Here is a 24904-nt window from a genome sequence, read left to right as displayed (position 1 = left end):
TAGTTACCTTATCCAACTTTAAAGAAAAACCCTGAGCTAATCTCTTTTAAAATATTGGTTTTTATCAGTTTCACTTTTATAGCTAATTTTATTTTATTTATTTAAGGATTTTATTTTTCTAAGTAATCTCAGCACCCATCGTGGAGCTTGAATTTACAACCCTGAGATGAAGTCACATGCTCTACTGACTGAGCCAGCCAGGCACCCCTATAGCTAATTTTAAATTGGCATGGTGTCTACAAGCTTACCCTAACCCTTTTATGGGGTTTTTTTATCTGCAAATCTGGATTATTTTCTAAATATGGAAATGAGTTGTTTTGTTGATAATCGTAATGAAGTACTACTCCACTGCCTCTCTAATAACATTTAGAAACATAGGGAAATCCTTTTGGAGGCAGATTCTTGTTTTATGTGAATAAAAGTATTATATTTCTAGCATATTTGTTTTAGCATGTTCTAGCATTTGTTTTAGCATTTAGTATTTCTAGCAGGTATCATTAAACATATAAATTAATATTGTAGGTATTTTAGTTAATAAAGAAATATATTAGTAGGTGGGTGTTGGTGTTTGGTGGACATGCAAGAAGGTAGAAGAAGAAAAAGAAATGCTCAGTGCTGATACTTCAGAGATGGCTTAATACAGCTAAGGAGAAAAGATGAAAAGTTACCTTCACCTGCAGGCCAAGCATAAATTCTGTTTTTAGTAAGTAGTATAGGCAGTGCTTTTCTCATGTGCATAATATCATAAAAACCATCTAGACTAGTGCCTGTTTCTTGAAGAGACAGTTAATGTTTTTGTCGTTAGTTACTTTATCTATCCTTAGATAGTAACAAATATAATCTAGTGACATTGAGTCATCTGCTCATTAGTACAATATGTTATGAAGTGTTGAGTTGCCTTTAAAATGAAAGTATATTTTTTCTCAAAATTAGGGTAATTTTATGCTGTTAGCTAAACTATATTATTATTTACAGTCAACTGTGGCTGATTTCTGCTTTCTTGCTGCTCTTAAGGAGAGCTCTGCTGTTTGTTCATTTTATTTATTGAGAATAACAGTAGTTTATGTGGAAAGTATAGGTGAAAACCTGAATGTTTTTGTATTTCCAGTTTCCTTTTTAATTTTGTCTTTTGCTCTCACTTCTCTTTGTAATATGGTTAGGTCATAAAGTAACTTTTCTGGTAATTTAATAACATAATAAAATACATCATAAAGATTTAAAAAATCTGATACCTAGGCACCAAGAGTAGAAGCACAAGTTCTTCTGGGATCTTTGGTTTGCTTTCCTAACTTATATTGTGAACTGCCTGCTCTCCATCCCAACATTCCTGATATTGCTGTGTCTCAGTTTACAGATGTTAAGGTAAGAAATCAGATGCTAATTTTTAGTGTTTAAATGATTTTATAATAACAATGTATGATAAAATTTGTATTCTTTCTTTTCCTTTAGAAATCCACATAATTGTTAAAGAACATTAACCATTCATACCCTTCAGACACAAGGCTAGAATGTCCATTAGGAGCATAGTCTTTTTTGTATTGATGACTTTGGAAACATTTTCTCATTACTGAATCCATTCATATATCAGTATCTTAGGATTCTTTCATTCACTCACAGAACATTTATTGAAACATCCTGTGAGGCAGATGCTATGCTACCTCTAAGGCTTCTAAGATTGAGATGGCACTAAATCTGCAAATTTGACACTCTGTCTCCTAATTTCCCCATGTGATATATCAAACAATGTAATGGAATATTCTGTTTTGCTGTAGGAAACTGTGGAATTGGGGTGGGGAATCTATGTACCTGAAGCATAGCTCTACAAAAGTCATGCTGATATATTTTTTTAAACTTTTGCCTTCTCTGAAAGAAATTTTTCAATCCAGTTTTCTGGATTTCTGCATATACTTTTCATACCACCCATATTTCTCTTTACGACATTTATAACGTGTAATTACTTATTTAGTGTTTGATTTATGCTTCAGACGAATAAACACCATAAAGTCTTATTTACTGCTGTATCCTCAGAGCTTAACATGCTGCTTGGCATCTGGTACTCCAGAAACATTTGTTAAAAAAGTGAATTTCGCTTACACATAAAATTATGTAGGTCAATGCAAATTTGCAATGGCAGTTAATAAGAACTAGAAATTGAGCTTTGGTCTTCAGAAATGTAATATCTTCGGTTTCTTCTATTTTCAGAAGATCCTGAAGGTGAGGGATAGGTAATAGTTTTAATTTGCTTAGGCAGTTTTGAGTTTGCTAGGGATTAGCCTAGCTAACTACATATGATCTACATTTCAGAGTGGCCTCATTGTCTCTGGCCATTGTATAGATAGTAATGGCTGAAATGATTTAAAAAATCAAAACAAACTTTGGGGAAGGGGTATCTCCAAAATAAAAGTTAATTCTAATAAGAAAGCAAAAAGCCTAAGAAAATAATGATTATTCTTAGTCAGAAAACTGAAGATTAAGGGAAAATTACAGGCCATAGTGGTCATATTTAATTTTCACTGAAACTAGCTCTCTGTGTATTCTAAACTGCAGCCACATAGCCACATGGAACATACCATGCTGTTTTTCAATTTTGTGCTTTTGAAAATGCATTTCTTTCTGCCTAAACATCCATTATATAGACCTGTTTTCCTCTTTTTGTCTCTCTTAATCACCCAAACACAAATAATCTTAGTCTTTGACCTTGATCATTTGTCAAAATCCTGTTTACCTAAGACCGTTTTGTGAAGTCTTCTATGAGTTTACCTGTTTGTTCACATGGAACCTTTTATGTGTCCTCTTGTGTTGTGATTGTTTACAAGTCTGTCTCCCTCTCTGGAATGTAAAATTCTTGAGGATAGGTACTGCATCTTAACCATCTATTTCTTTCCAGCATTTAAGACAGGATCTATTACATAGAAAGCTCTTGGGCTTAAACAATAGATTTGTTCGAAGTATCTATTAATTGCAAGCCCGTGGGCTAGATGCTAAGTTTACAAAGATAAGTAGAAGGTACTCCTCCTAAGGAGCTTAAAATCTATGTAGCTGGTAAGTGCTTTGTGAATATATGAATGAATGAATGATTTTTTAAAAAAGGAAGTAATAGAGTCTTAATTATCAAGCCTCGTGGCATTCTTGTTTTCCTCTCCTTAGTTAGCCACTGTAGTATTTGACCCATGTTGATATTCCTGACCTTCCTAAATCTTTTCAACTTTGACTTATGTTGCACAGATCCATCTTGATTTACTTCTTGTTTCTCTAAATATTCTAGGACTCCTTAATAAACCAGTGTTCTTTCTCTGCCTGCTAAACATAAACTTACTATAAGATCCTCTCTTTAGATAATTACTTTCTCTTTATTCTCCCTTTTGAATATTTTATTCATTTACATAATTTTAACTATTATTTAGCACTTATCCCCAAACTCACACATTATAATGTTTTACAAATTATCAAAAAAGAGGAGGCTTGCTTTTAAATAAATATTTCTCAAAGTTTTGAAAAGATACCAATACTTTTGAGCAAGTAAATCTGTTTTAATTATCTTATAGTGAACTTTTTATTAATCTTTTAATCAGGAAAAATTCTTTTTTTGAACATATGTATTTGGTTATAAATTTCAGAAATCATTTATTTTAAGTCTGTGCTGCTGTAACAAAATACTACCAAAAAAAAAAAAAATACTACCAACTGGGTAGGCTTATAAACAGCAGAAATTTATTTGTCACAGTTGTGGAGGCTGGAAGTCCAAGATCAAGGCTCCAGCAGAGTGGCATTCTGGCGAGGGCCCTCTCGCTGCTCCAGAGCTGGTCCCTTCCCTGTGTCTTCACAAAGTGGAAGGAACTAAGGAGTTCTTTGGTGGTCTCTTGTATAAGAGCATTAATCTCATTCATAAGGTCTCCATCCTCATGACCTAACATCATCTTTGGGAGATAGGATTTTAGCATAAGAATTTTTGGAGGGGAGACACAAATATTCAGACCATATTATTGTTTTTTTTATTTAGCTAATTTTATGAATAATATTGGACTCTATTAATAAAGTATTCAGGTGAGAACAAAGATTGTTTTATTTCACTGTTGTATCCCTAGCACCTGGCACAGTGCTTGGGCCCATAGTAGCCATTTAATAAATACTTGAATGAATGAATGAATGAAATCTTAATCATTACAGGTATTTCCCCTTTATTTTAGGAACTCATAATCAAAACTGTATTAAGCTCGGCAAGAGATGAGCCGTCTGGTCCTGCACGGTAGGTCAGATACTCTTTTTTTTTTTTTTTAAGATTTTATTTATTTGAGAGAGAGAGACAGAGATAGCGAGAGAAAGCACAAGATGGGAGGAAAGGGAGAAGCAGGCTCCCCACTGAGCAGGGAGCCCAACACGGGGCTTGAACCCAGGACCCCGGGATCATGACCTGAGCCGGAGGCAGATGCTTAACCGAAGGCAGATGCTTAACCGACTGAGCCACCCAGGCGCCCCTGGTAGTTTTAATAGTAAATAATTTATTAGCATTAACACTATGATAAACTGAAAGAAGAGACTTAAGAATTTCTGATCCACTATGTTCAGAAAGAAAGATATTTCTGCATTGAATTATTCTGAAATTTAACATTCTACAAAATTTAATTTAAGAATGTCAGTGTCAGGACATGCCAACTATACCAGGATACTAGAAAGAGTTGACTTTTTTAGGAGTTGAGGGAACCAGTATGTGCTTCATCAGAAGCTTATACTTGAATACACTAATGAAATTTTTACTGATTCTGATCATCAAATAACTCCCTTCAATCTGAAACTTCAGTTGAAATAGGGAAATGAAGTTTCACAAGATGTTAGGGAATAGAAAAAATTCTACAAGTTCTGTTTCTGTTGGAAACCCTTTATATAAAGTATATGAATTTTATTTGTATTGCCAATTTGTTTTACAAAGAATTTGTAACTAGGGGCGCCTGGGTGGCTCAGTCGTTAAGCGTCCGCCTTCGGCTCAGGTCATGATCCCAGGGTCCTGGGATTGAGCCCTGCATTGGGCTCCTTGCTCCGCAGGAGGCCTGCTTCTCCCTCTCCCACTCCCCCTGCTTTTGTTCCCTCTCTTGCTGTGTCTCTCTCTGTCAAAAAATAAATTAAAAATTAAAAAAAAAAAAAGAATTTGTAGCTAGCTGTGTTAAATTTAAGAGTTATGAAAATAATATTTAGGGGCACCTGGGTGGCTCAGTCAGTTAAGTATCCGACTCTTCATTTTGGCTCAGATCATGATCTCAGGGTTGCGAGATTGAGCCCCTTGTCAGGCTCTGTACTGGGCATGGAACCTGCTTAAGATTCCCTCTCTCTCTCTCCCCCTGCCCTTCCCCCCTTCTCTCAAAAAGAAGGAAGTTTTGAAAAGAAAGAAAGTAATATTTGACTTACCCCATCAGCTTCATGTTTTTGCTAAAGTTCATTCTGTGCTGTCAGTCAATAAAATCACACTCTCCTTTTTTGAAAGCAGGTTACATATTTGTTTGGGAAGCTTTATGGCAATATCAATTTATTAATATGGGTTTGTTAAAAAAATCCTGTGTGTTATCCCCATCTATGAGCTTGGCAGTAAATAATGTTTGAAAATTAGGCGTTGAATTTGGGGTCATGTGCTTTCCTCCTACTTTCTCTTCCTCAAGAAGAGCTAATGTACAGAGTAACAAATTGATTGATTCACTTAAACAGTGCATGTTCATTCTAGATTGGTTGGTTGTGGGTATTTTGGTTGTGGTGGTGGTTTCATTTCATTTAAAGGCTCATCTACTTCTGTTTATATCATTGTTGGTTGCCTTTTTTGCAGATGTGTAGCATTGTGCAGTTTAGGTATTTGGATTTGTGAAGAACTAGTCCATGAGTCTCATCATCCTCAAATCAAGGAAGCTCTGAATGTAATTTGTGTTTCCTTAAAGGTAAAAAAACCTATTTAGTGAAATATATTAATATAATATAGAATGCAGGACTATTTTTCTCTGAATGTTAATTATATATTGTGTCCTTATAGAATAAACATTTAATAAATGTTTTTATTACTTTATTATTACATTATTTCTTTGATCCTGACTTTTTCCTTCAGAGTGGTCCTACTCTTGAATTTAGGATATTCTAGTGATAACCTATTTTATCTCGACTTTTTATGTCACTTAACAACATATATAGGGTTGTTTGTTTTTTTCCTAATCAGTATTTTTGTAACCTACTCTATAATCCTTAATACTTCCTGAATTCTTGAGCTGTTCAGTGTTTTGGCTTTATTATTCAAGTTAAATGCTCTCTTTGTAACCAGAGTAAGATTTGTTAAAAAAATAATAACCTAATTACTTGGAGAATCTAACTGAGTAAATTTTTTGCTTGTGAAAGTATGCATGATATTATTTTTGTTTAAGCCTTGTAATATAGTATCTATATAGAATTCTAAACATAAAAGGTACAAATATTACTTATTGGACAAATATTTCTGAGTATGTACTATGTTTGAGGTGGTTTGCTAGTCAGAGTGAGGGATACCAGAATAAAAAATAATCGTAAATACTAGATGCAAGAGTTTAATAATATGATGGCTGAAAAGGATTAAAATAAGAATTTTATAAAACAGAAAGCTGAGAGAACCAAATGAGTGGTGCATATGAAATGCTAATTGAGATCAGAGGAAGCCGAGATCACTTTGACTTAAGTAATAGAGAAGACTCTGGAAAGAGGAGACAGAAGAATGGGGGAGATTTGTCATAGAGAGTTAAACATAACAAGTTTGAGTTTATGCCAGTGGGGAGTCATCCGAGAACTTTAAGCATAGAGAATGTCAGCATGAGAGCAGTTCTTTAGATTAATTTGAAAGTGTTGGTATAGTAGATTGGAATGGGGAAATAATTGATAAGGAAATTAGCAGTTTACAGGCTGTTGCAGAAATCCAGGTAAGAGAAAATGGAATAAAACTTTAATGGGGACAAACATTCAAAATTAAAAATGAAGTTAATTGTGTTTTTAGAATGTGTTATGAATTTTTATTTTGTGGCTGTGTATTTATCATCTTAATATTTTAATAAACATAAATATAGAATGACCAAAAGAAACATGTATGAAATTTCAAGTTTTTCAGCAGCTAATGCATTAATGAATATTTTGTTGTTATTACAGTTTACTAATAAAACAGTAGCCCATGTAGCTTGTAACATGCTTCACATGCTGGTTCATTACGTACCTAGACTTCAGATTTACCAGCCTGATTCTCCCTTGAAAATTATCCAAGTAAGTATTTCTCATGTTTTATGATCCTGTTAAATATAATAAATTTATCCCTATACATTTTTAACAGGCACATAAAAAAATTTAATGAGCTTAAGAAATTTCCAGAGTAAATAACACTGTATGTGCATATTTTGCCTTCTTTTATTAATTTTTTTATTATTTCATATTTTTGTATCAAATTTATTCATATACTATTCAGAGTATAATATATGTTAATTTAAAAAGCCACCTTATGGGGTGCCTGAGTGGCTCAGTTGGTTAAGCATCTGTCTTAGGCTCAGGTCATGATCTCAGGGTCCTGGGGTCAAGGCTCACATTGGGCTCTCCGCTCAGCAGGAACTCTGATTCTCCCTTTTATTCTCCCTCTGTGCTTTCTCTCTTTCTGAAATAAATAAATAAAATTAAAAAAAAACACATTATAAAATACCTTTTTTTTTTTTATGTTACCATATCTTTTATTCTGTATACATACATACAAAAAGCAAATGACATGCATGTACAATTAAATGAATTTTCAGGTTACCAACACCAAGATTAATAAGAGTATCACCAGAATTGCTTCAAAATAATCCTTCCTTTTTAAAGGATATTTTTCCTGGGTTCCAGATTCTTGGTTATTTCTTTCAGCACTGTAAAAAACTCAATTCATTGTCTTCTAATCAAAAACTAGTGATGTAATCTTTTTTTTTTTTTAAAGCATATATTTACCTACACACACAGAGAGAGAAGTGTCTGGAAAGATAGGAGTAGATTTCTTTTTTTTATTTCCCTCTTTTTTTTAAGTAAACTCTACACCCAATGTGGGGCTTGAACTCACAGCCCCGAGGTCAAGAGTCATATGTTTTACCAGCTGAGCCAGCCAGGCACCCTGAGAGTAGATTTCCATATTTTTCCCTCCAACTTTACTGAGAAATAGTTGACAAACATTGTATATATTTAAAATATAGAACATGATTTGGTAATTGTGGAATGATTACCAAGGTCAAGATAATTAACACATCAATTACCTCACATAGTTAACTGTTGTTTGTTTATGGTGAGAATGCTTAAGGTCTATTCTTAGCAACTTCCAGATATTCAGTATGATTAACTATAGTCACCGTGCTATACATTAGATCCTCAGAACTTACTGTTTTTATAACTGAAAATTTATACCCTTTGACCTACATCTCCCTGTTTTCCTCTTCTCCTCCCAGCCCCTGGCCACCACATTTCTATTCTGTTTCTATGAAATCAGCATTCTTTTTTTTTTTTTTTTAAGATTTCACATATAAGTGGTACCATACAGTATTTGCCTTTCTCTGGCTTATTTCACTTACAGTAATGCCCTCCAGGTTCATCCATGTTGTCACAAATGGCAAGATTTCCTTTTTTATGGCTGAGTAATAGTATTACATTGTGTGTATATATACACACACATTTTTTTGAATTCATTTATTCATTGAAGGACATTTACATTGTTTCCATATCTTTGCTATTGTGAGTAATGCTGCAGTGAACATGGTGTGCAGGTATCTCTTCGAGATACTGATTTCATTTCCTTCAGATATACATCTAGGAGCAGGATTGCTGGATCATTATAGTAGTTCTTTTTTTTTTTTTTTTTTTATCATATAGTAGTTCCAATTTTAATATTTTGAGGAACCTCCATACTGTTTTCCATAAAAGCTGTACCAGTTCACCTTCCCACCAACGGTGTATATCAGTTTTCTCTTCTCCACCTCCTTGCCAACATCTGTTATCTCTTACCTTTTTGAAAAAAGCCATTCTAACAGATGTGGTTTTTATTTGCATTTTCCTCATGATAAGTGATGTTGAACACCTTTTCATATACCCATTAAAATGCCATTTTGGGGCGCCTGGGTGGCTCAGTCGTTAAGCGTCCGCCTTCGGCTCAGGTCATGATCCCAGGGTCCTGGGATCGAGCCCCGCATCGGGCTCCCTGCTCCGCGGGAAGCCTGCTTCTCCCTCACCCACTCCCCCTGCTTGTGTTCCCTCTCTCTCTGTCAAATAAATAAATAAAATCTTATTTTATTTTATTTTAAAGATTTTTATTTTATTTTAAAGATTTTTATTTTATTTTAAAGATTTTTATTTTATTTTAAAGATTTTTATTTTATTTTAAAGATTTTTATTTTATTTTAAAGATTTTTATTTTATTTTAAAGATTTTATTTATTTGACAGAGAGAGAGGGAACACAAGCAGGGGGAGTGGGTGAGGGAGAAGCAGGCTTCCCGCGGAGCAGGGAGCCCGATGCGGGGCTCGATCCCAGGACCCTGGGATCATGACCTGAGCCGAAGGCGGACGCTTAACGACTGAGCCACCCAGGCGCCCCAAAATAAAATAAAATAAAATGCCATTTGAATGTCTTCTTTGGAAAAATGTTTATTCAGGTCCTTTGCCCATTTTTAAATTGGATTATTTGCTTTTTTGCTATTGAGTTGTATGAATTCTTCATATATTTTATGTATTAACCCCTATCCAGATACATGGTTTGTAAACATTTTCTCCATTCCATCAGTTGCCTTTTTCAATGTATTGCTTCCTTTCCTGTGCAGATGCTCTTTAGTTTGATATGGTCCCACTTGTTTATTTTAGCTTTTGGTGTCTATGCTTTTGGTGTCTTATCCAAGAAATCAATGCCAAGACCAATATCAAGAATATTTTCCCTGTGCTTTCCTCTAGGGGTTTTATGGTTTCAGGTCCTTGATCCATGTCAAGTTAATTTTTGTCAATGGTGTAAAATAGAGGTCCAGTTTCATTCTCTCTCTCTCCCTATCCCTCTCTCTCTATATATATAGATATATATAGATTCCTGAATTGAGTTTGTAAGAAATCCATTTATAGTTGACAGAGTTTATATGATTTTGGTTCCTATATACATATGAGGATTGTAAATGATTGATAGTTAAGAATACTTGAAAAGCTTACCTATTAAAAATTACTTTGAAGTAACAGTGTTAATGTATTTAGGATTTAAAAATGTACTTAGGATAAACTTTCATCAATAGATTTTTTATATCACTTTACCATTAACATTTAAGTTTTAGGATGCATCATTAATTTAACATATTTTGAACTTTTTTTTCTTTGCTGACAGATTCTAATAGCCACCATTACCCATCTTTTGCCAAGTACAGAAGCTTCATCTTATGAAATGGATAAGAGGGTAATTTAAATTTTGTTTGATATTTAATGTGTTTAGTAAAATATATTTTAAAATTGCAAAGATACATATATTTATATGGTAAACATTAATTAATCTTGTGCTTAAAAATCACTATAATATGAAATATATCTTTACATTATTTAAGTGTAACTAAATGATATTTTAGTTCAAATGTCAAGTTAATCATAGTCATTTGATAAAGTCTTTGAATCTCAGGATTGTGAGGAACCTTAGAGGATATTCTGTTCATTTATAATTGTCTCACTTTATCCTACCAAATTATGGTCTTGTTAATGCCTGAAAATTAGTAATTCTGAGGAATTCATCGTTTCTGAAGGCAGCCATACATCTTTATATAACTGTTATTGGTAGAAAATAATGAAATTTCCATTAAGGAGAGTATGTATAATAGAGCTATGGCACATAGAAGAAGGCATACCCTCTGGCCACAAAAAGTTCTACAGGATTGCATTTACCTCAGTAAATTCATTGTGAGACTCCTTTAACTATTGCAGATATTGTATTTGTCAGTCTAAAGTTTCTATTTGGTTTCTTTTCATAGTTTCCATAGATTTCCTGAATCCGCATTTCTTCATCAGTTATATCTATCTTTTCTTTTAGATTTTTAACATGTTTATCATAATTATTTTAAAGTCCTCGTCTGCTAAATTCAGCATCTGGGTTATTGCTGAGTCTGTTTCTATTGAAATCTTTTCCTTTTGACTTATGGATTCCATTTTCCTGTTTGTTCATATGTCTGTTAGTTTTTTATTATATATGAGACATTGTACATAACATGTTATGTACAGAGACTCTAGATCTGTGCTGCCCAGGATAGTAGCTACTAACCACACGTGACTTTAAATTTAAATAAAATTAAAACTTTATATTAAAAACTTAATTTCTTATTTGTGCTAACCACATTTCAAGTGCCTAATAGTCACGTGGACAAATATATACCATTCCCATCATTGCACAAAGTTCTATTAATCAAGGCTTCTCTAGATTCTGTTCATTTCCTCTGAAAATTATTTTATTCCTTTCCATTTTCACATCCCAATCTTGAATTCTGTTCTCCACATCTCAGTGTCACCATCTCTTAATCGTATGATGTTGAAATCTCAAAAGAGCAGAGTTGTTGGAGAAAGATGAATTTCAGTTTTCATTGTGTTGCATGTAAGGAATATTGCCCAGTAAAACCACCAGCAAAGCAACTCCATACCTAAAGTAGTAAATTTGAAGCTGGAAACAAAATTACTGATATCATCAGCACATGAGTAGTATTAAACTATGGGAATGTATATGATCACTTAAGGAGAGAAGTTACAGAGTAAGAAGAGTTATTAGCGAAGTAGAACACCTTGAAAAATAACAGAGCACGGGTCACCAAAATAGAGACATAGGAGGATCCTGAATTTTCTTCCTCCTATGGATGCACCAAAGATACAACTACACATGGAGCAATTCTCTCTGAGAGAAATCCAGAAATTAGTTGAATGATCCTACACATCAGGCAACTGAGAAAATACCCACATCAAAATACATAGGAAACATTCCATGATAAACCCCACTGTTGGCACAATCAGGAGAGAACCCCCAACTGCCAGGGTCTCTCTGAGGATAGAAGGGTTTAGACCATACATCTAGCACCCCAACTTTTAAGTCTTCCATGCCAGGGATGGGCTTCCAAATCACCTGGCTCTGAAAGCCAACAGGGCTTGTATTCACAAGTCCCACAGAACTACAGGAAACAAAGGAACACTTGTTTAACAGGAGTGTGAGCACCTGCTAATTGCTATTCCCCCCGGGTTCAACACAGAGGGAACAGGCATTCTCTCCCTATAAAGAATTTGACTGCATATTTTCCCAGCTGTTGCCTGAGGGTCCAGCTTCTAATAAGCCTTCATCTAGGTGCTGACTGCAGTCCTCCTGGAAGCCCATTAGAACCAGTGGGCACTTCCCCTGTATTCTCCCTCCATCTGGCTCCAACAATAAAACTAGGTCTCTAGCTTTTCCCTAGAAGGAACTTGTCAACACTAGGTGAGTAGCTCCCAAATCACCTAGTTCTGGGAGCGGACAGAACTTGGCATTCATGAATTCTCTAGAAACACACAAAACAGTGGTGGTTGTATTTGCACCAGCACTCCCAGCCACTGTTTCCTCTGGCTTAGCACAGAATGAGTAAGCAAAAATAGCCAGCTCTGTTTCTCTGTTAGGGGCTAGACTGCATAGCTAATATCCCAACTTCCCTGCTGTTCCTGAAACCTTCCAGTTAGCCGCATCAGGGAGCCAAAGGGGTAGGCAATTAGTAGTACTTCAGGAACGTGAATAGGTATATTGGCGTTTCCCACCCTTTTAGGACACAGCTTGGATAGTCACAGAGGTTTGAGGGACAGCTAAGAGCTTGAACCAGGCTGCTATTTTACCTTTTCCAATTAATAAGTATCTTGTAGGAAGACACTTTGAAACTATATAAATATCCTATTATTCCTTAAACCTTTACTAAGTAGTTTTGCTAGCCATTGATAACTCTTATCAGAATTAAATGTTGTTATGATAGTTCCAAATGGTGATTTCCTAATTCTGTCATTACTTTTACATTCATTAGTTAGTTTTCTGTGATAAGGAAGAGTTTTCTCTTACCCCTCTCCATCTTACCAGTGTGGGATAATGATTCTTATTTTATGCAATGGATTATAATCCTTAGTTTTTTTTACTATCATTATTTCGAAGCTCAAAATGTTCCAGATTTAGCCAGTGGGAATGCCCTTTAAATTGGCTTCTTTGTCCTTTTTGTTATGTTCTCCTCATTGTTCTTTCAGTATATCCTTAAATTCTGTCACCACAGAATTTTTCAGACTCATCTTGTATTTTCCCTGCCCCCGTACTGGAATTAGCCATTTCCCCAAGTAACTCTGGTTCCATTGAGTGGAAATAGTATTCTCAAATAAAGATCTAGGAACTAGGTGTTTACATTGTCATTGGGTTGTGTGTGTGTGTGTGTGTGTGTGTGTGTGTGTGTGTTTAGGCCCTCTCACCAGATAGAGCAAAAAAATAAATAATATACACAAATATATAATATGTATTTTATGTATATATGTAATATATGCGTATCTGTATTTCTTTGTGTGTATTAAAACACCATGAGTTTACCTTGACACCTCTGATTCCAGCCTAGCACCACAAGGTTCAGTCTGCCCTCCCCCTTTACATATTTGTAACTACCTGCCCTAATAATGAGAACCTAGCTCCCATTATCCACAGTTATCCACAGTATATTTACTTTGTGCAGTGTTAGAAAAATAAAAGCAGTTTCAGAATATATTTATGCCTGTATATAATTACCAAGAGAGTATATAGTTCAAAAGCTGTGTTTAAAAGTTATTTAGGTTACTGCTCCCTCCCCTTAGCCTCACTTCAGTGTGGTTATAGAATTCATTTGAAATACAGTTCAGGTTATTTTTTCAGTTTGTATTCCTAAATTTTAGTGTTTTCTCCCTGTTGTTTTTATTTGTTTTTTTAGTTTATGCTTTATCTATTCTTTGTTTATTTCTGCACAAATGAGCAGATACATTTATGTTTTTTTCCACCTTGTTTGTTAAGAAATGTCATATTCTAGATATTCTTTGGTACTTTAGATTTTTTACTTACAGGATATCCTGGAAATTATACATCCATAAAGATCTTCCTTGTTCTTTTTTACAGCTATATAGTATTATTACTCCATTGTGTGAATGTATTGTAGTTTATTCAACTCAGTCTCCTATGTATGGACGTATAGTGTTTTTTCAGAATTTTGTAATTGCAAAGAATGCTGCAGTGACTACCTTTATGCCTGTATATTTTTACATAATTGGAATGTGTCTTCAGGGTGTATTCCTAGAAGTGGAATTGCTGGGTCAGAAGGTAAACAGATAGGTAATTTTGTTAAATATTGGCATTCCCAGAAGCAAATTGTGAGAGTGTTTGCCCAGAGTCTCAACCACACAGTGTGTCTTATTTGGAAATTTTTGCCAATGTGATGGGGGAACAAGGGCATCTCACTGTACCTTTCATTTACCTTTCTCTTTTAATAAGTGAAGTTGAATATCCTATTTACTAATGCCTAATTTTTAATTTCATTTTTGTGAATTGTCTATTCATATCCTCTTCCTTTTCTTTTTTAAAGATTTATTTATTATTTTAGTATAATCTCTACACCCAACATGGGGCTTGAACTCACAACCCCAAGATCAAGAGTCACATGCTCTACCAATTGAGCCAAGCCAGGCGCCCCATCTATTCATATCTTCTTATATTTTCTGTCAGGTTTTAGTGTTTTCCCTTCAAATTTTATGTACTAGGGATATCTTAACTGTCATATATGTTACAAATATTTTCTTTTCTTCCCTCCCCATTTGTCTTTTGCTTTTGTTTATGGTGGACTTTTGTTATTGTTTCTTATGGGGGGATCATGGAAAACATTAGTTTTTATGTAGTCGATTTATTTTTCATTGTCTGAATTTTCAGTCATAGAAAGCCTTTCTCTGTACCTAGGTAAAGAGGAATTCACCCATGTTTTCTTCTAGTGCTTGTATAATTTCATTTTTTACATTTTTATCCCTCATCCATTTGAAGTTTATTCTGTATGTTTTGAGACGCAGATACCATTTTTGTTGTTTTTCCAAATGAATAACCAGATTAAAAAGTTCTGTTTTGCCCTTTAGTGAATAGTTAATTTCTGAAATTACTTGGGTCTGTTTCTTAAGATTCTGTACTATCAGTTCTCAGACTCTCTTGGTGACAAGATCTCTTTAATACTGTTAAGTATTATTGAAGATCTCAAATGACTTCTGTTCATATGGATTATATAGGCATACCTTGGAGGTACTTGGTTTTGGTTTCAGACTACCACAGTAAAGTGAATAACTCAGTAAAGCAAGCCAAATGAATTTTTTGGTTTCTCAATGCATATGCATATAGAAGTTAGTTTAAACTACACTATAGTCTATTAAGTGTGCAATAGCAATATGTCCCCCCAAAACAGTGTATATACTTTAATTTAAAAATACTTTATTGTTAAAAATATGCTAGCCATCATCTTAGGTTTCAGTGAATTGTAATCTTTTTTGCTAGTGTGGAGGGTCCTGCCTTAGTGTTGATGGCTGATCAGGGTGATTGCTGCAGGTTGGGGTGGTTGTGGTAATTTCTGAACATAAGACAATGAAGTTTGCCACATTGATTGACTCTCTTTTTTCCCCACAGTTTCTCTGTAGCATACAATGCTGTTTGATAGCATTTTACCCATAGTATAGAACTTTCAGAGTTGGAGTCAGTGCTTTCAAACACTTTTATCAACTATGTTTATGTAATATTCCAAATCCTTTGTTGTAATTTCAACAGTCTTTACAGCATCTTCACCAGGAGTAGATTTCATCTCAAGAAGCCACTTTTCTTTGCTCATTCATAAGAAGCAACTCCTTATTCATTAAAGTTTGATCATGAAGATTGTAGCAATTCAATCACATCTGCAGGCTCCAGTTGTAGTTGTCTTGCTGTTTCTACCAATTCTGTAGTTACTTCCTCCACTGAAATCTTCAACTCCTCAAAGTCATCCATGAGGTTTGGAATCACTTACTTCTTCCAAACTCTCATTAATGTTGATATTTTTGATCTTTTCCCATGAATCATGAATGTTCTTTATGACATCTAGAGTGGTGAATCCTTTCCAGAAGGTTTTCAATTCACTTTAACCAGATTCTTCAGACAAATCACTATCTATGGCAGCTGTAGCCTTCTGAAATGTATTTCTTTAACAATAAGACTTGAAATCAAAATTTCTCCCTAATCTATGGGCTGCAGAATGGATGTTGTGTTAGCAGGCATGAAAACAACGTTAATCTCATTGTGCATCTCCATCAAAGCTCTTGGACTTAAAATATTCAGTAAACCATGTTGTAAACAGATGTGCTGTCATCCAGGCTTTGTTGTTCCATGTATAGAGCACAGGCAGAATAGATTTAGCATAATTCTTAAGGGCCCTGGGATTTTTGGAATGGTAAATGAACACTGGCTTCAACTAAAGTCACTAGCTGCATTAGCTCCTACCAAAAGAGACAGCCTGTCCGTTGAAGCTTTGAAGCCAGGCATTGACTTCTCTCTAGCTATGAAAGTCTTAGATGGCATTTTTGAATGGAAGGCTATTTTGTGTACATTGAAAATCTGTTGTTTAGTGTAGCTAATCTTCTGGATAACTTGCTGCAGCCCAGATCTGTATCAGCATTTGCTACTTCACCTGGTACTTTTATGTTATGGAGATGGCTTCTTTCCTTAAACCTCACAAATCAATCTCTTCTAGCTTCAGACTTCTCTTCTGTAGCTTCCTCATCTCTCTCAGCCTTCATAGAATTTAAGAGAGTTAGGGCCTTCCTGTGGATTAGGCTTTGACTTAAGGGAGTTTTACAGCTGTTTTGATCTTCCATCCAGACCAGAGAACTTTCTCTGTATCAGCAATACAGCTGTTTTGCTTTCTCAACATTCATGTTTATTGGAGTAGCACTTTTACTTTCCTTCAAAGCTTTTCTCTGTATTCACAGCTTGGCTGTTTGGCACAAGAAACCTAGTTTTCAGCCTGTCTTGACTTTCGACATGACATGCCTTCCTCACTAGACTTAATTTCTAGCTTTTGATTAAAGTGAGAGTCATGTGACTCTTCCTTTCACTGGAACACTTAGAGGCCTAATTTCAGTATTGTTGTGTCTCAAGGAATAGGGAGGCCTGAGGGAGTGGGAAGAGAGATGGGGGAACGGCTGGTCAGTGGAGCCGTCAGAACACGTTTGCTGATTAAGTTTGCTGTCTTATAAGGACATGGTTTGTGGCACCCCCAAACAATTACAGTAATATCAAAGATCACAGATCACCATAACAAATATAGTAATCATGGAAAGTTAGAAATATTGTGAGAATTACCAAAATGTGACACAGAGACATGAAGTGAACAAATGTGGTCAGAAAATGGTGCTCATAGAGTTGCTCAACACAGGATTGCTAGAAACCTTCAATTTATAAAAAATGCAGTACCTGTAAAGTGAAGCGCAATAAAATGAAGTATGCCTGTATTTTATCCACTCGATCTGTCTTATGCTGATAGTGGTGTGTTAAAGTCTCCTTAATGTTTCTGTATTTCCTTGGCATCTGTTGTAGTTTTTGCTTTGTAAAGATAGTCACTATGTTATTTGATATATTGATATTCATAAATGTTTTATCTTTATTTTGAACATTTTGAATTGCAACTTTTAACATTAATTCTTTTTGGTTTAATTGTAATTTGCATATTGCATTTTCTGTGTTTCTTTTTCTACATGATATATTTCCTTTGTTCTTTTATTTTTTAAGTTCCTTTTGGTATTCAGGAAATTTTATACTTTGTTCTTTTGATTACTTTTCTGTGTATAGCTTTTTAAAATGTCTTTATTCCCTTGCTTTCTTAATTAAGCTCTTATTTTTTAATACACCTTTTATGTGGTTTGTGATATTTAATGGTATCCTTTCTCTCCTATCTATTGTCTATACGTTAATAAATGAACTTATTTTATTTTTACTCTCTTTCGCCTCCATTTTTACTCTATTTCTACATATAACATATAGCATATGTCATTTAAAAATGATTCTTCCCCCCTCATCTCTACCTTTATTTTTTTAATCTTAGCTCTGTAACTAAATATATCAGACACTCCCCATTCTTTTTGCTACTTGGTTAGATGAAATTCATCTTTGTTCTTCAAGATAGTCTCATGAATACAAAATTCCCTGAATGCTTGTATATTTAAAACTTTTTCTGTAACCCTGATACTTGAAAAACATCTTGGTTATATATAGAATCCTTAGATTCACATTTACCTTAAGTTTTTTTTTTTTTTAATGTTGCCTTGCTTTGTGCATTATTTTTGAGAAGTCTGATGCCAGTTTTATTCTCTTGCCCTTATAAGTTATTTCATCTTTTTTCTAGGAGGCCCTAAGGATATTTTTTTCTTTATGTCTGAAGTCTTACTTTTAAAGTTTTATCAGGATATGTGTTAGAGTTGATTATTGCAGGTCAGTTTGTCCTGGCTTCTGATGGACTTTCTTAACATGTATATTTCAGAGACTCCAATTGTATGTAAATTGGATATTCTTTTTCTATCTTTTATTTCAATCATTTTCTGACACTTTTTATCTTTTTCTAAATCTTATTTTTATTCTTTTAGTTGTTACCCCTCTGTTCTTCAGTGCCCTGTATTATTTTATTTATATTTATTTATTTATATTTTATTTTTTTTTCCAAATTTATTCTTCCTTAGGCACCTTATAATTTAGGCTTCATTTCTAAATTTTGTTCTTTTACTTCTTTTCCTGACTTGAAACAATTCTTCCTTTCTTGGTCTATTTCTTCTTAGTTTTTGATTTCTTTCTTTTTTTTTTTTTTTTAAAGATTTCTTTTATTTATTTATTTGACAGAGAGAGACACAGCGAGAGAGGGAACACAAGCAGGGGGAGTGGGAGAGGGAGAAGCAGGGTTCCCGCGGAGCAGGGAGCCTGATGCGGGGCTTGATCCCAGGACCCTGGGATCATGACCTGAGCCAAAGGCAGACGCTTAATGGCTGAGCCACCCAGGCGTCCCTAGTTTTTGATTTCTGATTTAAGATGGGGTTTTCTTTGTCCCCCATATCTAAATGCTGTTTGATAATTTCTAATTTAGATTAGAATGTTGTGTTGTAGTTTTCTTCTGCTTCATAATTGTGTTTTTTGTGTGGGGGTTTCATCAGCTGAATTGCTTAGATTCTCATTTTTTGTTTTCTTTTTATAATAATTTTATATAGATGAAGACTGCTTCATTTTTGTGGGCAAGATTGGTGGCTTGGGATGGTTTACAAGATTCCTACTTCAAGAGCTCCCTCTTCTGGTAGTTCAACAAAGCATAGTGTGTTTATTGTCTTTTTAAGGAGAGGAATTAAAGGACCATCAATTTATTGGATGATGCTTTTTAAGGAAAAGTTGTAGGTCCACAATTTTTTTAAGCTTTTTTTTTTTCAAGATTTTATTTATTCATTTGAGAGAGACAGAGACAGAGAGAGCACAAGCAGGGGAGAGGCAAAGGGAGAGGGAGAAGCAGACTTCCCACAGAGCAGGGAGCGGGCTCGATCCCAGGACCTAGATATCATGACCTGAGCTGAAGGCAGACGCTTAACCATCTGAGCCACCCAGGTGCCGCATGTCCACAATTTTTAAAATTTAAGTCTTAAATTTCTCTTTTGCTTTTTCTTTTTACTACATGATTTCCACAGGATGTCTCCCTATTCCCTCTTAAAATTCTTCTCCCCCAAAATATTACCTTTCCTGTGTGTGTACTTTTAAGTCCTTTTTAACCACTCAGTATCTATCTACCAGTACACTTTTTCAGTATTCTCACACTTAGGGTGACTTTTTCTTTCTGGCTTGATTTTTAGGTTTGTACCTAGTTCTTTTCTCTCTTTTACAGTTTTTCCCAAACTGCCCTTGCTCTTCATGGAAGTTTGTAATGGGGGAGTGGGGAAAAGCTTGCTGGGATTTGCTTTGTACTTTCTACCTACAGATAATTTGAAGTTTAGATGTTCTATTTTCTGGTTATACTGACGATATTGGTTTTGTGATGTTTTATTGGTTCTTTTTGTTCTTTAAAAGGAATGTAGAAGTGATTGTAATATATAAACTCAAACCTTTCATTTGTGTTGCATTCCTTGAACAGTTTTAAATAGATGACTAATTGATGTCCTCATTTTAGCTCAGTGTTTTTTTTTTAAGGTTTTATTTATTTATTTGACAGAGAGAGAGAGAGCGTGCAAGCAGGGGGAGGGGCAGAAGGAGAGGGAGAAACAGGCTCTCCGCTGAGCAGGGAGCCCGACGCGGGGCTTGATCCCAAGACCCTGGGATCATGACCTGAGCCAAAGGCAGACGCTTAACCAACTGAGCCACCCAGGCGCCCCTAAACTCAGTGTTTTTATAGTAATTTTAAAGTAATTTTGGCAGTCCTGTTTTTATTATGTTTAAGGTTTCATTGTGCTGGCTCTAAAATATAAGGAAGAAACCCACAATAATACTCGTACAATATTTTAGAATCAGTTAGATCTAAGTAAATATTCATGGTAGAATTAGGATTGATAGTTCCTGAAATAAATTTTGGAAGACAAAAAATAAGTTGGTGAATTTCTGTTAATAATATTAAGGTCTTATTTTATGAGTTTACAATAATAATTATCTTTTGTTGTTGTTACAGTTGGTGGTGTCCTTACTTCTGTGCCTTCTGGACTGGATCATGGCCTTACCTCTAAAGACACTGCTCCAACCAGTCCATGCTGCAGGAGCAGAAAATGATAAAATAGAAAAATCTGTCCTCAATTGTATTTATAAGGTCAACTTGTTTGCTTTATTGTTTATTTGGTAACCAACAGTTTTTAAAACTGAAAGAAATCACATTTCTTAGTATTGCATTCTTATTTTTTAGAGCTAGGTATTTTCTAAGAATGTAGATTTATCTTGACCTAAAGATAATTAAAACTTCTTCCTACAAGACATAGTTGTTTCACTGCAGATTTGTGAAAGGAGTCAAATCTTTGTTGAATGTGAGAATCATTAGTTAAATTTTATTCATTCTTCTTTTTAAGAAGTATTAAATTTACCTTGATTGAAGAACTAAGTTTTAAAATGCTTAAAAATTTTGTCAAGCTCTTATATTACCAGTTGACATTTTTTCCCTTTTATTTATCTTCACTGAAAACTATGTTTTTCCCTCATATTTCCAGGTATTACATGGGTGTGTTTATGGAGCTCAGTGTTTTAGCAATCCAAGGTATTTTCCAATGAGCCTCTCTGATTTGGCATCTGTAGATTATGATCCTTTTATGCATTTGGAAAGTCTGAAAGAGCCTGAACCTCTGCACTCTCCGGATTCAGAACGATCTTCTAAGCTTCAGCCAGTGACAGAAGGTAAAATGAATTCACTTCAGGACCATATTATTTCTTGGGTTCTCTCAAAATATGATTTGAGGGCATAGGTAGAAATAATGGAGATGATATATCTTACTTTGTAGTTGTTTACCTCATCATGTATATTACACCAAAGTTCATTTTTATTTTAAGAAATAACTTCAGAAACATAGTTACTAAGATTATATGTGATGACATTCCATTTATACTTCTAGTTAAGTTATTCTGATAAGTTCTTTTTGATATTTTATTTTATACATCATAGAATTTATATAATGGAATAACAGATTTAGCTTTGGAGCCTAACAAAAGTGGTGCTACTGAATTTTAACTCTCATTTACTAGCTGAGTGGCTCTGTTTCCTTATTTGTAAAATGGGGATAATAATATTCATTCCCTCATGGTTGTTTTGAGTACTGAATAAGATAGGATGTGTAAAACCCTTTGCATAGTTCTTGATAGGTAGTGAACTCAGTAACATTTTTTTTAAGCCACATTGCTTCTACATTCAGAGAGTTTACTTTCTGATATCAGGGAAAGATGTAAATAAATAAATATGAGTATAGAAGTAAAACTACATTTAAGAATTATGGAGGTAGCCCAGAGGAACCTAGTAGTTATTGAAGGGTTTTTAAGAAGGTTATATACATGATAAATTTAGTATTAAGAGCAGTTTGAAAACAGTATTTTATAGGAGTTAGAAGATTATGGCCCATGTCTTCCACCTGTTTCTGTAAATAAAGTTTTATTTACATCCGTACTGTTCATTTTCATATCATGATGGCTGCTTTTGTGCAACAACAGTAGTGTTGTACAGTTACGGAGGAGATCATGTGGTCCATAAAACTGAAAATTTTTACTATCTGGCCCCTTACAGAAAGAATTTGCTGATCTTTGGTATGTTAGATTGGTTTTAGGGAGGTTAACCCAGGAGCAGAGAGACCAATGATGAGGCTATTGCAGTAGGCCAAACAAGAGTTGCTAAAGGCTTAAATTGGTTAGATTTCCCCCAAAGTAGACCAAGAATATGAGAAAAGTTAGAGGTTTGAGAGGGAAAATGAGGAGTGTTGGAAATGGTTTAGTTTGGGGTGCCTGTTGATTATACATATGAAGACCACTAGCAGGCAGTTTGTTGTATATGCAGATGTCGAATATAGCAGAGAGGTCATTGTTAGGAATATTTATTTGTGTGTGTGTGTGCGTGTGCACACACATGCCTGCATGCTTGTGTTTGTGTGTGTTCTGAGAAAAGTTGGAAAGGAAGGAAAACTGGGAGAGAGTAATTTCTCAGAAATAAAAACATAAAAAAGGTATTTAAAAGACTGGGCACTGGTATTAAGTGATAGGTCAAATATAGAAAGGCTGAAAAATATGTCTGCTTTAATTTCAGCAGAGAAGTAGGAGGGAGAAGTGGATGGCTGTCGGTTGAGGAGCAAGGAGTAGTTAAAGAAATAGAACCATTTATCAAAAGTACTCTTTATAGAAGCTTGACTGTGTAAAAAAGAAAAGTGGTAAGACAGTGGTGAGCTAAAGGATAATTCAGGGGTAAGGGAGTTCTAAGAATGAAGAGAATTGAACTTTTAATTATAAGCTGAGAAGGAAGATGAGAAGGGGATCATTAGTATGGCGAAGTTCCTGAAGAGTGAGCTAGAAAGTATAGGTGCTAATATTAGCCCTTATCCTGACCCAGAAAGAAGAAGAAAATGGAAGTAAATTAAGGGAATTGGCAGAAGTTATTGAGAGTCCAACAGAAAATGGAAACTACAAAGTTTTGGTTGTACTAGTCAGCATTCAGTAAGGTGGATGTGGTGGAAAAACATGGGAACTATGACTTTCAGAGTATTAGTATATGATTTAGCCATGGAATTTAGGCTTAGTGAGGATTAAACTGATGCTTAGAAATGTCTAATAAGTTAGAGGAAAATGGAATGATCCAGTGAATCATAAAGTAGATATTGGTGGTAATAAGAAGTTAGAACAGTGATTCTCAAGGGGTACCTGGGTGGCTCAGTCGGTTAAGTGGCTGCCTTCAGCTCAGGTCATGATCTCAGGGTCCTGGGATCGAGCCCCACAACAGGCTCCCTGCTCAGTGGGGAGCCTGCTTCTCCCTCTCCCTCTGTGCTCTCTCTCCATCTCTCACACACTCTCTCTCACTCAAAAAAAAAAAAGAGAGAGAACAGTGATTCTCGGCCTTAGTTGCATATTAAATTACTGCTGCTCTGTTCCCATCCATAGAGATTTTGATATCTTAATTTGGGATAGCTAGGAGTTTTTAAAGCTTTGCAGGTGATTAATATGCAGCTGAGGTTTATAATCACGGAGAGCATCAGTATGTTAAGACAGCAGTTTGTTTGTTTTTATTATGTTAATCACCATACATTACATCATTAGTTTTTGATGTAGTGTTCCATGATTCACTGTTTGCGTATAACACCCAGTGCTCCATTCAGTACATGCCCTCTTTAATACCCATCACCAGGCTAACCCATCCCCCCACCCCCCTCCCCTCTAGAACCCTCAGTTTGTTTCACAGAGTCTATAGTCTCTCATGGTTCATCTCCCCCTCCGATTCTCCCCCCCTTCATTTTTCCCTTCCTACTATCTTCTTTTTTTTTTTTAACATATAATGCATTATTTGTTTCAGAGGTACAGGTCTGTGATTCAACAGTCTTACAGACAGTAGTTTTTAAAATGAGTTTTTAAGCAGTGGAACCCCTTCACAAGGAGTTTTACATAAAATAAATTTCACAAGGAAGCCCAATTTGTAAAACTTCTAGAAGTAGAGCTGCAGCAGGGTGGAGGCCTGGGATCCTACTGACTTCTCTTCTGCCCATCTCCAAAAGCATTCTCCAAGGGCTCTACAAAACAGAATGGGAAAATCACTAGATTAGTTGATTGTGGTCAAAGAGTAAGCTGTTAAGGAGGAGTTTGGTTTTTAAAGGTGGAATAGTTATAAATGATTAAGACATCTAAGATGTGGCCATGATAATGGATTGGTGATGTAGAATGCAAGTGAAGATCGGAAGTTACACATCAAAGAAATAGGGCTAGGGTTTGGGGTTGACCACAAGTTGCTAATAGTTTGTCCAAAACACAGATACGGTTGACCTGACCAACACAGGCTTGAACTGTGCAGGTCCACTTACACATGGGTTTTGGGTTTTTTTGATTGTTTTTTTTACTATAAATGTATTTTCTCTTATTTTCTTTTCTCTAGCTTACTTCATTGTAAGAATACAGTATATAATACATATAACAATCCAAATACGTGTTAGTCACCTGCTATGCCATTGGTAAGGCTTCCTGTCAACAGTAAGCTATTGGGAGTTAAGGTTTTGGGAAGTCAAAAGTTAAACATGGACTTTCAGCTGCATGGGGGGCAGTTGGCACCCTAACCCCCATATTGTTCAAGGGTCAGCTATATACAAGTGAAATAAGAATGTAAGATATAAATTTTAGCTCAGATATAGTAGAGATATACTGGGAAGTATAGTATAGGAAAA

General features: G+C 35.0%; 1 protein-coding gene across 8 annotated transcripts in view; it reads left to right on the top strand.

Moving 5' to 3' along the window:
* RALGAPA1 (Ral GTPase activating protein catalytic subunit alpha 1) overlaps positions 1 to 24904 on the top strand; it is a 247809-nt gene that overhangs the window by 126831 nt on the left and 96074 nt on the right. For all 8 annotated transcript variants that reach the window (XM_078053575.1, XM_078053573.1, XM_078053572.1 and 5 more), the window contains 7 exons: positions 1237 to 1362; positions 4188 to 4246; positions 5810 to 5918; positions 7141 to 7251; positions 10353 to 10421; positions 20692 to 20826; positions 21218 to 21401. In XM_078053575.1, the coding sequence (XP_077909701.1) occupies positions 1237 to 1362; positions 4188 to 4246; positions 5810 to 5918; positions 7141 to 7251; positions 10353 to 10421; positions 20692 to 20826; positions 21218 to 21401 (793 nt within the window). The remainder of the gene's footprint in view (positions 1 to 1236; positions 1363 to 4187; positions 4247 to 5809; positions 5919 to 7140; positions 7252 to 10352; positions 10422 to 20691; positions 20827 to 21217; positions 21402 to 24904) is intronic.

This window comes from Halichoerus grypus, chromosome 8 (genome assembly GCF_964656455.1).
Source record: "Halichoerus grypus chromosome 8, mHalGry1.hap1.1, whole genome shotgun sequence".
NCBI lineage: Eukaryota > Metazoa > Chordata > Mammalia > Carnivora > Phocidae > Halichoerus > Halichoerus grypus.
The sequence above is the reverse complement of the archived record's forward strand: the minus strand, read 5'-3'. Positions and strand labels throughout refer to the sequence as shown.